The sequence below is a fragment of the Acanthaster planci genome, linkage group LG03, assembly GCF_054643075.1.
Source record: "Acanthaster planci isolate LZ-2023a linkage group LG03, COTS_SCS, whole genome shotgun sequence".
In the NCBI taxonomy this organism is placed as follows: Eukaryota; Metazoa; Echinodermata; class Asteroidea; order Valvatida; family Acanthasteridae; genus Acanthaster; species Acanthaster planci.
Genome location: NC_141779.1, coordinates 21,935,609 through 21,950,153, shown reverse-complemented (window position 1 = coordinate 21,950,153; position 14,545 = coordinate 21,935,609). Strand labels below are relative to the sequence as shown.

At 41.2% G+C, this 14,545-nt stretch overlaps 2 protein-coding genes across 15 annotated transcripts in view; one reads left to right on the top strand and one right to left on the bottom strand.

Annotated features, from left to right (window-relative positions):
- LOC110991120 (uncharacterized) overlaps positions 1–5,856 on the top strand; it is a 64,310-nt gene extending 58,454 nt beyond the window's left edge. For 4 of the 5 annotated variants that reach the window (XM_087134491.1, XM_087134490.1, XM_087134489.1 and 1 more), the window contains one exon: positions 2,008–5,856. In XM_087134491.1, the coding sequence (XP_086990617.1) occupies positions 2,008–2,154 (147 nt within the window). In that variant the 3' untranslated portion in view covers positions 2,155–5,856. The remainder of the gene's footprint in view (positions 1–2,007) is intronic. The other variant, XR_015424763.1, reaches the window with a different exon arrangement.
- The window catches only part of LOC110990097 (oxysterols receptor LXR-alpha-like), a 134,160-nt gene continuing 124,789 nt past the window's right edge, over positions 5,175–14,545 (bottom strand). For 9 of the 10 annotated variants that reach the window (XM_022254947.2, XM_022254959.2, XM_022254951.2 and 6 more), the window contains 5 exons: positions 14,095–14,124; positions 12,512–12,601; positions 11,500–11,649; positions 10,495–10,720; positions 5,175–9,802 (listed from right to left, as the gene is read on the bottom strand). In XM_022254947.2, coding sequence (XP_022110639.1) covers positions 9,564–9,802; positions 10,495–10,720; positions 11,500–11,649; positions 12,512–12,601; positions 14,095–14,124 — 735 coding nt within the window. In that variant the 3' untranslated portion in view covers positions 5,175–9,563. The remainder of the gene's footprint in view (positions 9,803–10,494; positions 10,721–11,499; positions 11,650–12,511; positions 12,602–14,094; positions 14,125–14,545) is intronic. The other variant, XM_022254941.2, reaches the window with a different exon arrangement.

Here is a 14,545-nt window from a genome sequence, read left to right as displayed (position 1 = left end):
AATGTCATTTTCTCAACAATTTGACGATAGCATTATTCGTGCCTTGTCAGAAATGTTGAAACAATGCGAGAACAAAAACACCAAGCTGCCCAAACAATTTCACATTATCTCATACTTCAATCGTAAGTGTTCAAAATACACACCGTTGGGAAAGCTCTCTTTTGCTGAATTCAAACATACCAATATCTCAATTTTTGAAAATTCTGACTTTCAGCTCATTTTGTGGCGACAGCTTGAATGTACTCTGACCATGACCAAGACCTGTAGGTTAGACTTCCGTTCCTGGGCCCACCCATGCTTTTGGAACATGAGTAATCACTGGTTTCTGCTGCAGCTGTCATTGTTGTTTATATTAAATGCTAATGCCATTTTCTTTTCTCATGTGGTCTTCAATCTTGCCAATGCTTTTTACCAGAATTTTGTGTAAATAATGTCTTGAAATTCAATCAGTTTACAAAAACCCAGTGCCTTATGAATCCCAGTTTTCTCTGTAAACCAGTTAGGTTTAAATCCTACATTTTCCCCTCTTTTCAAAACAAAAACAAAACACAGCTCAACAAAGGACAGCACAATCATTTTAAATTTTCCTTTTTATTATGTATCTAATTTGCTGCTCAAGGGTTTGAATTCGTCTATTTTTTTTCATTTATCTTGCAGTGAAATATGCATAAATTACACACAAAAGTGTAATCTATGAACATGGTGTAACAAACCAATTGTTGACTGTTGTGACGGGGTCCATGGTGTTTTGTACACCCAAGGGCCAAATGGCACTCAAGGTGAAGCCCAGGGTGTCATTTCCCCTCCCCCCACAGTTTACCAAACCCACGGACCCCTACACAGCAGGCAACAATTGTTTTATGTTAACTTGACAGATGATAGAGATTGACCCCTCTTCTCATTATGATGCTCCAGTCTTCAAGAGCACTGTCCCAAGAAACAGGGTTATGCCATAAAGTAGCCTAGCTCTCTGTCATCATAGGTCCAATAAACTGAGGTTAAATCACTTAAATTCCCATTGTGGGTTTCAGCTGTGTAGTTGAGTCCAGCACAAGTTTATTACGGGTTGAATCACAAATCCAAAAACAAGTCCATCATGCATCCATAACAAGTTGAATCACAAGGCAAATTACATATCTGGCAACAAGCACATGGGACGAATGATGACAGCGCTATAGCTTTGTTACAGTTGAATTGGATCGTTTGAGAATTGACTCGATACAGGTTGACTTTTGGTGAACATATGAGGGCTTTAACATGGATAGATGTGAGTGTTAACTTGACAAACATCTAAAGAGTGGAACTGTTGAATAACTTGTCAGGAAAGGGATCAAATATTTGATTGTTGGGCATTGTAAATTTCCAAATGCAAGCATGCCTGCCATGGTTTGATACACTGTAGGGACATGCTTCTAGACTCCTTTGCACAGGAAAAATCAATTGTTTGTGTGGAAATGAGCAGAAGCCTTTTTTTTTGCACCAGATGTACATGTAGGCCACTTGGCCCCAAAGGGATGACAGATAAAAGTCAATATTGAAAAGGTCGCTTACTCCAAAAAAGTTGACACTCCCTGGCCATTTTTGCTCGTGCATATTTCTTTTGAAAAAGAGCCACAACTATACATGCATGTGCATGTATAGTTCATTGCAACTGAAAGTTATCCTGGGAATGGGAAATTCTCTTCACACTTTCGCTCTTCCCATGAGAGCAATTATGAGAAGACATGTTCACAACTTTTCACACAAATAGAAATACAATTTCACGTCTTTTCACACAGGTGGGAGAACGTTATCATGCCTTTTCACACAAGTGGAGAAAAAATGTTGACATTTTGTGGGAATTGAATGTAAAAGCGAATTCAAAAGCAGCAGTCATCGGCAAGAATCAACCCAGGATCTTCTACACTCCGCATCATACATATTCAATCACTTTGCCCACACTGGAGCATTAGAGTCATTGTTCCGATTCCAGTTTCAACCTTTTCTTTTCTCCGTTTTCCCCTCCAGATGGAGATCACTAAGCCAAAGCTGACATCTTACAAGCGCACCATGGGGCCGCAGGGCCGTCGCCTGCCCCAGCGCTACTCCAACCAGGTCCAGTCGCAGCGCTTCTCCAACCAAAGCACCAATTCCCTGGCCGCTGTGTCCGCCTAACGACTCACAGTCTGGACAATGAGAGGTCTTCTTCTTCAGGATTGTAAATAAAGACATGTAATTATTAATTCAATTGTTCTTCTTTCAATACCTTCAAATAGCCAACAATCAATGACGCTTGAGACTTTGAAGTTATCTGTTGCACTATAGAGAGAGAGAGATAAAAAAGAGATGGGTATTTAAAAAGACAAGATCAGAAGGTTTGCTGTGTTGAAATGTTTCAGTCTCCATGATCGTGTTTTAGCACTCATTTATGCCTGTCAGACTGAGGTCAGAACTAGGCGTTGTCAAGCTAACACTTCTGTCAGATTGCAAGTAAAGCATGTTGTGTATCGCTTTTAAGCCGTGCCTATCCGATGGTTCTGTTTGTGGCCATGGACAAGTGTCCCTGGCAGGCTCTTGATTGTCACTGCCATCTTGCAGCCAATGTCCACACCAAGAGCCTACGGCCAGTGCACATTCTGACCAAGCTTCTTTTGAAAATAAAGACAGAATAAACAAGTACATCGCACATGTTGTATTGTCCTAAGGGGCATTGTTGCCAAGACAACAAAAGTGAAGAAAAAAAGCGAAGGTGAGTATTGCCGCAAAAAATAAAGACAGAATAAACAAGTACATTGCACATGTTGTATTGTCCTAAGGGGCATCGTTGCCAAGACAACAAAAGTGAAGAAAAAAAGCGAAGGTGTGTATTGCCGCACTAAGAACTTTCTGACAGTATACAATTCTGGTCTGGTCAGTTGATTTCTGGCTTTGAATATGTTGAAAGAGTCTTGCAAGTTGGTAAAGCATTGAATCTGCACTGCAAGAGTTGGCCACATAAAGGTAATGCCCTCTAAAATGAGACGGAATGTCCACATTACAGATCCCATCGGGTGCCACATTGCAAAATGTATTCTGGTACAAGTACATTTACACAAATAAAACAGTATGCAGATGAACTGAGGAGTATCCTTACCATACTGATTCAGGTTACACAGTGCCCGCCCTCTCTTGGTTACGCCTAGATTCTACAGATTCCTGTTCCAAGAGTCATTTCAACATCTCAACACAGCATATTAACAACTATCTTGATTCCCAGTGTATGTGTGATACAAGGTTTGAGAGAAGCCTAATATGTGTGTATAAACTGTGCCTTTTTTGTGGGCAGCTTTCAGCTCGATGTGATTGGTTTTCCCAAGAATTGACATGCTTGGCCGTTCTTGTATTCCCAAAGGAAGTTATCCAAACCGTGGTGCAACTTCCACCTTCAATTTACAATGTGCTGGCTCACTGTCGGTGGAAATACCTTCCAGTGCAGTGAAATTTAAATTCTGGTTGTTTGACATTATTTTGTGAGCATATACTTGAATGACTTTGTTGGTGATTGCAGCATTTCTTAAGATTGATCATGTGAGCCTGTTATTTTGCAATTTTTATTATGTAATTAGTTCAAAGTGCGACTCATGTGATGGTACAAAAACACTGATAAATGGCTTTTTCCCCGCAAAATGGGATCGTGGTGTTGAAATAACTAAAACCCTCTGTATGATAGGCCATTAACCCTCCAACTCGATGACAACCATTAAAATGCTGTGCTCGTGAGAAATTATGATATGGCAGACTGTATATACCCAGAGTGCAGAAACAAAGGCTTCAAGCATTCCAAATTTGCTACGTGTGTAAAGCCAATAGGTCTGTAAATACACATGGTAGAGATCTGAATGGGCAGACATGCTACATTATCCCATACAGGTAATTTACCACTTTGGTTAGGCTGTGCAGAGCATAGCAGAGCACAGCAGTGCTGAAACTGTCACCGTCTCAATGCCTTGGGTTTCTTGGCACATCGTGGAGTCCTCTCACTCTAAGCTGCTCATTGAGCCAGGACGTGACTACAGCACCTTTTTTTGTATTTCATAGCATTGATGAAATCAAACACAAATCAAATGATCCAAGAAAGTTGAAAGGTCGCATTGTGCCTCCATTTGAAGAATCCATTTAGCTTTTCTCTGTATTCATTAGCTCATTCTAACAGATAAATCTATTCAGAACTGCTAATCTATGTTAAAAAGGTTGAAATTGACTACTTGAAGTATGAATCTGTGAGAAGTTTGAGCAAGCTGTGAAAGGGGATTGCTTCACTCCATCACACTTAAAAAAAGATATACATAGGATGTGGAAATACATGTACTTGTGTGTCTCTGAGGAAAGTTCACATCCTGGGGCCGTATTTCGATGGAGATGGATTTACAGCCAGACTTTTTGGGGGTGTTCTGAACTGAAATAACGTTTGTAGTTTCCTCCTTGTTAGGAGCACAGGATCCCCTTCACAACTGAAATGCTTGGGATTTTTGTAATTAATGAATTATGGGCAACTGGTTGGATTGTTCTTGCTTAATTGGCATGTCGTAGCTTAACAGATGTAAGCTTTTCTTTTGAAATGCAAGGAGTGTTTTTTTTGTTTTTGTGTTGTAGCTGAAATGCCTAAAGTCATTTTTGTGAGTGGAGTTGGCTTGATATTGTAATAGTGTGGGTGCATTCCAAAGTCTTATTTGTGGTGTACAAGGTCACATGCTTCTATAAGAAATGACACAAACCTTCCAACCAGTGGCTTCCATGTGTCAACCGCAGACCGAAATTTTCAAACGTACATGTACATGTAGCCAGTAGATTTCGGCACGTCATTCTTCTCGTTTCTACAAATCATTTAATGACGCCCTACAAAGTTTAGCCAGATAAATGCTATTTGTGTAGATACGCCGTGGGAAGGCAAGCAAGAAACAGCAAATTGGACTGCCAGAGGTCATGAATGAAGTTGGTTACGATTGGCCCTTGTACATTTTCAATTCGGGTTCTTTAATGAAAGACACTTGTGCTGCTCTCTTTTTCAGGCTAAGAAATATTATCAGCCTCATCCGTTTTTGTTAACCTCTCAAAGCATTGCTATTTCTAAGGATGTCTTTATACTGAGCGACAAATTCCTGTCAACTGTCAATTCTCTGTGGAACACGCAAAATGACACAAAGAGAAACACGTACTATGGGTGTAATTTTACTTTATTTACACACACTGCCTCATTTTTAATGTCCACAAAGGAACAGAAAATGTAACTCAATGTAGAAAACGTTCATTGAAAATGTACACTTTAGATAAACGTTCAACCAAGCACTGGTGAGTGGTAAAGAATCATGTGCAATCATGAATTTTTCTTGTCTACGCTAGGTTTTTACCAAATCACCTCGATGTGACATAAATGTTACAGCGTACTTTGAAGAAAATAAGGTTTTCCTGGTACACCATTTATCTGAATGTAGCTTTCTTTTTCTGTAACCTTTGAGAAATTTGGGCAGAATATGTTTAGCCTGGACATGAGGGGATACTCTGAATCCTGATCTCCCATTTTCTTCTTTACTCTTGTGTATTATATTTTGGCGCATAGTTACGTAATCAACCACCACAAGTGCTGATAAAATTTGTGTGAACAGTGGGAGACTTTCATTAATTTTTATATTGCTATTTTGGAGAGAAAAAAAAATAAGATTGCTACCAAGTGACTTGACAACAAATGTAAAAACAATATTGTGTAAAAATGCATGGTTTAGGAGTTTAGTTGAAACTGTTTACTCACATTATTTGGCCACAAGGCTAGGATCTGCACTTTTTCATGAAAGAATAACCTTTTACTCCAAGAATAAAACAAAACGGCTACGACAGCATCAATTTAACTGCTTACAGTTTTTTAAGCATAAAATTATGAAACATCAACAGATTGAACGTAAACATAAAAATATCACCATTGCATTTACACCACAGAGTTTCCCCCTATTCAAACAGTGAAAAAAAAAAAAAAAAAAAAATCGGTATTTACAAGACGCATCTTAAAATAAGAATGTCGTGTAAAAACAACCGAGGAAGCACAGGAAAAAATCTGGAGAACCGTTTCTACTCCAGTTTATCATAGAGTTAACACAATCATTACAGTGTCATGAAGGGAAACGTTAAAAGTTATGGCAGTCGGCTACTCATAAACTACATGCATAATCATTTTTTTTTTCTCGGAGGCAGAATCCACTGGAATACGTGTCTAAAAATTTCTGGTATGGTCAGTGGGTTCGAGAACTCTCGACATGGATGCCCAATTTGGAATACTAAGAGCCCGATTAGAGAAGCAGGCTGTTCTCACTACAAACGTTTGATCTATGCAGGTACGAGACCAGCTTGTTAGCGCTGAAAACAACCTGTGTGTCAAGGGGAGCATTCTGAAGGAGACTGGAGCTTTTCCAAGTTTGGAGATGACTGTAATCTCCAAATGGCCCTCAATTTGAAAACTTTCCGTGTTTCACCCCTGACTTTTAGAGAAAAACTACTGCACAAACTACAGTCTTACCAGAATGGGCAGGAAAATGACCTACCCCTTCAAAGTGTTGTACCTGCTGGTCCAAGCCAGCTCAGATCAGCTCCTTTAATCTGGTTAACCAAACCACCCCCCCCATATCTTTAAACAACAACCCCCCAAAAAGACTTAATGCATGACACTCCTTTTAAATCATGTACTTGTGATAAGTAAACCTCTTCAATGTTCATGGGAGTCTTTGCAATATCTACTTACGGTGACTAACCCTGGCAAAGCAAGAGACAAGAAAAACGAAAATCTCATCACTGAGATTATATACACACACTGCCTTCAATCTACATGCAGAAAACCTGTTTTCCATGTTATCCTAACATGGTTGCCTGTATACAATAAAGCCATCCATAACCAGAACACGGGTTATGGGGGAAAAAATATAATCTGTATCAGAAAACATATACACCATGCATTATCTGATCTGTCCAAACCAAGCAGAATTTTCTTCTGCATCCTCTGGTGTGTGGAGGGTTTGTCTTCTATTTCTGGAATGTTTGAAATCAGACTTGAGAAGTTGATGGTCGGTTAAGGTCCAACAAATGATCAGCATGCAAAGCTCTCAGAAATTCAGACCCCAAAATGATGAACATGTTACAGGAGGAAAAGCAAGGCAGTCTGGTGATGTTCATCTATATCCATTACAAAAGTACAGTGACTTACTTGGGAACCAGACAAAAATGATCTTTCACCTCACTGTTTTGCACATAGCTGTATATACCCAAGACTAAATGAACTGGGATGCTTTTTTTTGTCTGAAACGCCTGGTTGCAGACAGATCAGAACTGCACTACACAGAGAAACAATGACCACTACAAATCTGGTGAAAACCCTAGGCAGCACGGTTGTTCAGCAGCATAACTGGCCAAACTAGACCACATTCCATCAGTGATCATTTAGCCAAAAAAAAACACTGGTCGATTTGGCCCGGGACATAGTCTGTGCACAGGTCAACAAACGGTTGCAGATCAAACTTGGCCTGAGATGTCCCTCGACAGTTTTCCCATAAGTGACACACTGTCACTAAGTCTAAGTTTCAAGACAAGTGGCATATCTGACATCACTTATTCTTCCCCATGTCATTCGGGTTCTTTAGTTCGGTTGATAAAAGGGTATAACAGGTTAGTTTGGGTAATTTGGTTTTATCTGTTAATCACAGATACATATTGCTGTTAATTTGGATACAAAAAGTTGTTTACGAGAGGACACTATCAATTTGCAATGCTACAAGTTGGTCCTCACGGGGGATTTGGAGGAGCATTCACATACAATAGTAAGAAAGTGCATAGGTGCTTCTACTCTATAAAAACGACAGAAATGGAAAAGCAGTCGACGTAGAAAAGAAAACTCTATATAAAGACCGCACCTCGGATTAAAACGGGACACTACATTTGGCACCGGGTCTAAAAATCAATCATGTTAAAGAACAAAAAAAAAAAAAAAGTGGGGGAAATGTAACTTACATCGTTTTGATTTCCCATTCATATATTAGCATTATCAACATTGGCATTCTTGAGACAATCAGTTTGTCTTGGTGAATTTGTACTTACATTCTGTGGCTGTAACAGTTAAAATTCATTCAATTATGTACAAGTCTTAAAGAGCCCCAACCACAGCAAATGAATTGTTTAAAAAAGAAAAAGATATTAGACTCTTACTGTAATACCTATTATCACACCGAGACATTCAAACTTCTGCTCTGCCATTTTGTATGCTAAAACTATGTTGCATATTAAAACCAAAACCCCACCATTATTCTCTACTGTGTGTGGAAGTACCAACTCTACAGTGGGGGACTGTTTTTTGTTACGAATAGTGCCCTCTGTTGGTATACAAGTCTGAAAAACCTATCCCTCTGGCTGATGACTTGGTTAGGGCTAATTCAGGCTATTCAGATGAAGGGGGTGGGAACGTGAGTTAGAGATGATTTTTCCTGCCCAGGGAGGGAGGACAAACTTGGGGCAGGGTGCCAGACCAGTATGGGCCATTGTGGGTGACTGGTTGAATGTTTGCAGGAGGTTTAAGACAGCAGTGGCCTTTGGCAAGCCTCATTTCTAGCACTGAAATGTAAGCAGCTGGGACAGAGTGTGTGCAGCATTGGAAAGTTACCCTTGCATGCTTCAGGCAGATATAAGCACAGCTTCCACATGACCCGACAGGTTAGCCCTTGCCACTGAAAACTTGAAGTAAACTGAGTCTGGCGCCCTCCAGCAGTCAGTAATGGTCAACTACACGTGCTCAGTGTGCCTGGGACTTAACGGTACTTTCTTCTCCATGATCTTTACGTAACTCAAATTCCACGAACAGTGTCTAGCTCCCGGGAAAAAAGATCGCCTGGCATCCTGATGCTGTGAAATTCACTCTGGGGCCCTCCTGTGGCCAGTCATGGATGAACAAAAGTTTCATTAGAACATCACCATGTGCTTTGGGCTTTGGCCTCGAAATGTACAACTTGTGGTGTCCCTCGCAGATCCTTAATGCAAGTCAGGTTGAGGAGAGTGCCCTCTGGAGTTGACCCTTGCAGATTCAGGTATAAAACGAGAGAGAAGAACTACTCACATGTATGGTGCACGTAATGAATCCTGCTATTCTGTGGAGACAATTCGAAGTAGCTCCAATTCAGCCTTTATGTCAAAAATAAAGAAAAAAAAATGTCCTGCAGGATGTCAGTATAGTTTGTGCCCGGGTCACTGGCGAATTGTACAGAAGAGCTTTGCGCCAAACCAGTGCTGGAACTTGTGCACTGTCCCGAGATCCAAGCTGATGATGATGCTCATTTTGTGCTGTCCAACTTCACGGCACATCAACGTCAACACCCACACAGTTTGGTCAGTTGTCCTCCCATTTCAGGTGCAGTTATCTGGCGGAACATCTACATTTCTAAGTGTGGCTCGTACTCGACACATTGCTTGAGCCGGTCGTCCTTATACAGATAATCTTGAAGAGTCACTGGTCCCCTGACACACAAATCCCATTCCTGCTACCTACCCAAACCCTACCCCTAACACCCCCAAAGCATCCGTTACTGCACGTCCCAGATCTCTTTCAATAGCGGTGGGATGCGCTGGTCTTTCAGCTTGAGTTGGAACAGTAACTCTGAGTGGCTGTTGTTCAAGGAGCGCAGTTCGGTGAGTTTCATGAGAACTTTGGGCAGAATCAGGGTCTCTTTGGGCCTCCGTAGTTTCAAGTAAGCCGTCAGCATGTCTAGGTATTTCTCTTGTGCCTCCTCCACTTTCTCCCGGTCTTCCACACTCGGCCGGTCTGTCATTGATATCGAAGAAAAAACCCCCAAAACAGAATCTGTTTAGCTGAAATGGATCAAACTAAGAATTATGACAATAAAGAATCGTTCCCACAGTACTGAACACATGAACTACTCTGATATGGCAAAGCAACTATTTAGCTTGTAAGGTGACACTTGCTTTTTTCACTCTGTCATTTTTACCTCTCCTCTTTGTTGTAGTGCACAAGTTTGTTCAGCATGGATGGCAAATAAAGTTGCAAGGTCCGCGTCACGACAGTGAATAAAAATTGTCCCGTTGTCCAAAATGTCCATTTGGCAGGAAAACACCTTGTGCACGCACAGGTTTATGCAGTCGGTGGGTACCCACTGATCATCTGTGACCAGTTTTTGTTGGTAGGCACGGTCTTGGTGTGTGCTTGCCATGAGCCAAATGATTTTGCCCACAAGTTTGTCTCTTCTGAGCAAACTGGGGCTTTCAGAGTAATCTAAGGCAATCGCATGTATATTAATCAAATAATGCTACTGTGTAGCAACAGGGTGTAGTATGTTATATGAGCAGTTCTTATGATGAATGCAGTGATGTAACATTTTGGAATCATCTATGCATCAAGCAGGATGGGTTGTTTATAAATAACAGCGACAAGGTGGTACGTTCCCCCCAAAATTAATTGGATGCTTTGACTAATGGAAAGATAAGAACCTTCGGTACCTGAAGAGAGTATGGTGATTGCCATCAACAGGACATACTCAGCGTAATCTAGGTCCAGCTCTGACATGCTGCGGGCAAAGTTGTACATGGGGTCCACCAGGTCGCCGATGCCGCCTTCCTGCAGCTGCTTGCGGGTGTAGGGCTGCTCGTTGCCAAACATGATGGCATCCTGCTCCCGGTCGTATCGCAGTGCCGTCCTCAGCAGCATCACCTCGATGGCAGAGCCCTGCCCCCAACCATATCAAAATGGACTGAGTGACACTGCCATAGTGAAACCAAAGCAAGGCTGCACTTGCAAAACAAAGCGACTTGCCAGTCCAAACTCGCTTTCAGCTCAGCCATGGACATGCACTGCATCAGTGTGGTCTCTTGAGCATAACGGCAAAAGGCCACACTATACAGTACCTTTTGTTTGCTTTCTTATTAACAAGACCCATTGCTCATTGGACAACTCAACTCACTTTAGCAAAGAATGCTTTCACTGCAGTCTAAGCAACAACAGATTACCAGCTAAAATGCCAAGTACAGTAATCTGTGTGCAACTGGTTCCAACATGTTTTGTTTTACAATAGAATTGGCTGGGTGTTTTTTTTTTTCTGCCAAGATGTTCCACGACATCACATGCAAGTATTTGTCAGTGCATTAGTCGAACTGTAAGCAATCGCAACTTTATAATGGTCATCACTGTCCTTTCAAGACAAAAAATTGGAAGTCACATATAGCTGGAACAAATTCCATCAAAGTTTGATATTTTTTTTATAAGTAAGAAATACTTGCTACATTCCCCTGGAATGATTCTTTCCAAACAGACTTCTTTGAGGGTAATCTTCACTCATAACAGTGCTTGTCAAATAAGAGATTGAAACCCAATCAGCATGGTTGCCCTCAGTGGAGTCTGAACCATGGCCCCATCAGAAAAAGACAGGGCAGGACACCATCACAGCACAGTCCCCCTCAGGCACCCTTGTCTTCCCCCCTCCTCCAGAAAATTGGGCACCTGCCTACCTTCAATAAGACAATCTGGTCCTCCCTGCCAAGGCCCAGGAAGTCTGGTATTCTCTTGCTGAACTCCACTATCAGTTGTATAGTCAGGATGGTTAGCTCTGTGATGTGGGCAAACCGCAGCTGAATATCTTCCGTCCCATCGTCGCTCCCCTGACAAAGTCAAAGTCAACAGGAAAGAGAAAAATTACCGAGACAGGAATTAATATCTGTGGATTTGTTGGAAAGGAAATAACCAAAAGGGACTGTGAAAAGGCCTTCAAAAAAGGTCACATTTTGGTCTATTCTTGCTATTCTCCGTCAAGCCAAAGTTTGGCACACTTTATTTAGGTGACAACAGTTGAAAGTCCGGTGTTAAAGCTTTTACCAAAGTCTGTAAGATTAGCAGATTTCTTTAAAGCAAAAATCAGCTGGTAACCAGTCAAAAGCTACTGAGAATGCATGACATTTGGTTGGTGCCCCACTCTGCTGAGTAATAATTTGCTTTGCCCAGCAAAGTCCTGCCCTTTACCACTCTGTAGGTTATGGCTGTCATGCATGCTTCAGTTGGTCGGATGATTTAGTTTGGGTTGACTACAGTAAATTGAAGTGAATGTCTGATCGCCGATGCATGAAATAGGTTAATGTATTCAATGAAAATTTCCCAACCCCAACTCACCACCACTAAATGAAGTTGAAAAAAGAAGCAGGCAGATGCTGAAGGGGATGCAGCAAAAATAAATTTTAAATATGCAAGGTCAGCCTCATTTGCATATAATATGCAAATGAGTTTGATTCCTCTGACAGCACTGACAACCAGGCATATTCTCAGTAGAATGACACTGAAAGTAACTTCTGAACTCTTTCACTGCAACCTACAGCAACTTTCAGTGAAGCAAAATCCCCCTAGTAACCAAATTGGTATGCATAAGTCATGCACATTAGGACATAAATATTCAACAGGTCCCTCCTTTCAATAGGCATCCAGGCATTTGGAGGGTGGGGCTTTCATAGTGGGCGGGCTACTCTTACGTACCCCTCCCGCTCCTTCTGCATATGTCTCTTTCTTCTTGGGTGGCTTAAGGTTACTTCCCGAGGGGCATTCTCCGAGGCATGCCTGTGTCGACTGCAGAGGAGAACAACAGGGCATGGGGGATTGAAAAACAAGGGGGCCACCACACCAAAAAAAACCACCTCCAACCACCAACTGGCACAGAGACTTAGAGGAAATACCATGGTAACATGGGCCAGAAAGCAACCTTCTGCAATACTGACTGTACAAAGGCCGGCCAGAATAGGTGGCTTACTGCAGTGGCAAAAAGACAGCCTTGCAACATCCAAATCTGAGGGTTTGGATTCCATGTCCGTATTTAAGCAAAGGTCCCTGGTAAGGCTGATTCATACTTGGTGGTGAAAGAAAACATGAATGTGATTTTGTGAGGATAAATCAAATGTTTGAGCCGTGAATGTGCAAAGGTAAAACATATTTCAAACTCGACCGAAACTCAGTGACATCAACCAAAATCAAACTTGTTTCCCTTGTGCATTCGCCTGAAGTATCAACCTACCCTTATGTAGCAAGTAACCAGCAACACCCTCCTATGGTTCCCACGAGTATGGTGCAGAGTGTATGTGACCACTTTTCGTTTGAATGTGCACAAATTACTTCATTCTTGACATGAGTATCAAGCACACAGCAGCAATCGTAATTGACTCAACCCCTCTCCTTTGGGCTGGAAGGGGGGTATTTGTGCATGCAGCCTAATGCAGTGACTTTACATTCTATCTAAGGATTATATCCCTCCAGTATATTAGAAAGGAAAGAATGGTACTCAAAGCTTGACACGATCGATAAAAACTGTGTGGAAAGAAAACAAATTAAAAGACCACAGACACAAACGACGATCTAACTTGGTGGAAAGTGAGAGTAAGGCATATTCTAGAGGGTGCGGGCTTGCTCAATTTGTGCAATACTGATTGGTTGGCCAAATGTCAATACGCCATATTGCACCAATATGTTAGAAGTAATTGTAGGCATATATCAGACCTGCCAACCCAGCAGTACTCCATCTTGAGGTCAGGCATTACCACACAATAGATTAAAAGGTATTTCAATGAACCTTCGATTCATTTAAAATTTTATTCTATTGTGTGGTAATCCCTGACCCCAGGAAGGAGGACAGCATGTTGGCAGGTCTGATATATTTTGCGGCTCTTCTGCTCACAGGTTTCGTGAAATAGACACAAAAATCATGTTTGACAGTGTTGGAAACTGTGCCTACAGGACTGCGTGGCTTTCTAAACCTTATCACTGTAAACAGAAAAAAAAACCAAACACAAACACAACAAAAACAAGCAATAGAAGAACTCCATTTGACATTAGCAAAAAAGGCTAAATTGGCACTAATCCAGCTTCAATTCAGGCAGCAGGCTGTAAATGAAGAAATCGTCAACACAAGGAAATGAAAGTCATCTCCCACAAACAGTTCACCGGTGTCAAGACAGTGCCTTTTGGTTTTCAATCGCAACCTAACTGCATGAAATTATTAAATTACAATGTAGCCGTATATGTAAGGTACTAATGAAAATATGGGACAAAATTGGCCAAAAATTACTTACATCTTCCTTGCCCTGCTCTTCCATCCATGGCTGAAAGACAAAATAAGGTACATTGTTGCCAACATGAAATTGAAAGATTTTGCTGGAAAAGCATCTTTACAACAGGAGAGAGATAAATTGCAAGAAACTCCAAAATACAAATTTCATGTAACAAGTGACCGCTAATTGAAATTTGACATTGTGGAACATTCATGACAACAACGACTTAACGGATTTTGTTCTTGTCCATAATAGCAAACTTGATTGGGTATTGGTTGTGCATTCACTTCACTTCAATAAAGTAGTCAAAAGATGCCTTACATCAGGAACACAACAAGATTTTTTGGTTTGGTTTTCAGTGCAGCTGTTAGTAGATTCTACCAAAATGCTCACTTCACTACAGCAATGCCCCTGGAGTAACCTTTTACAAGGTTTCCATGGCAAAGTCTGAACAGGAACATCCAATAAATCA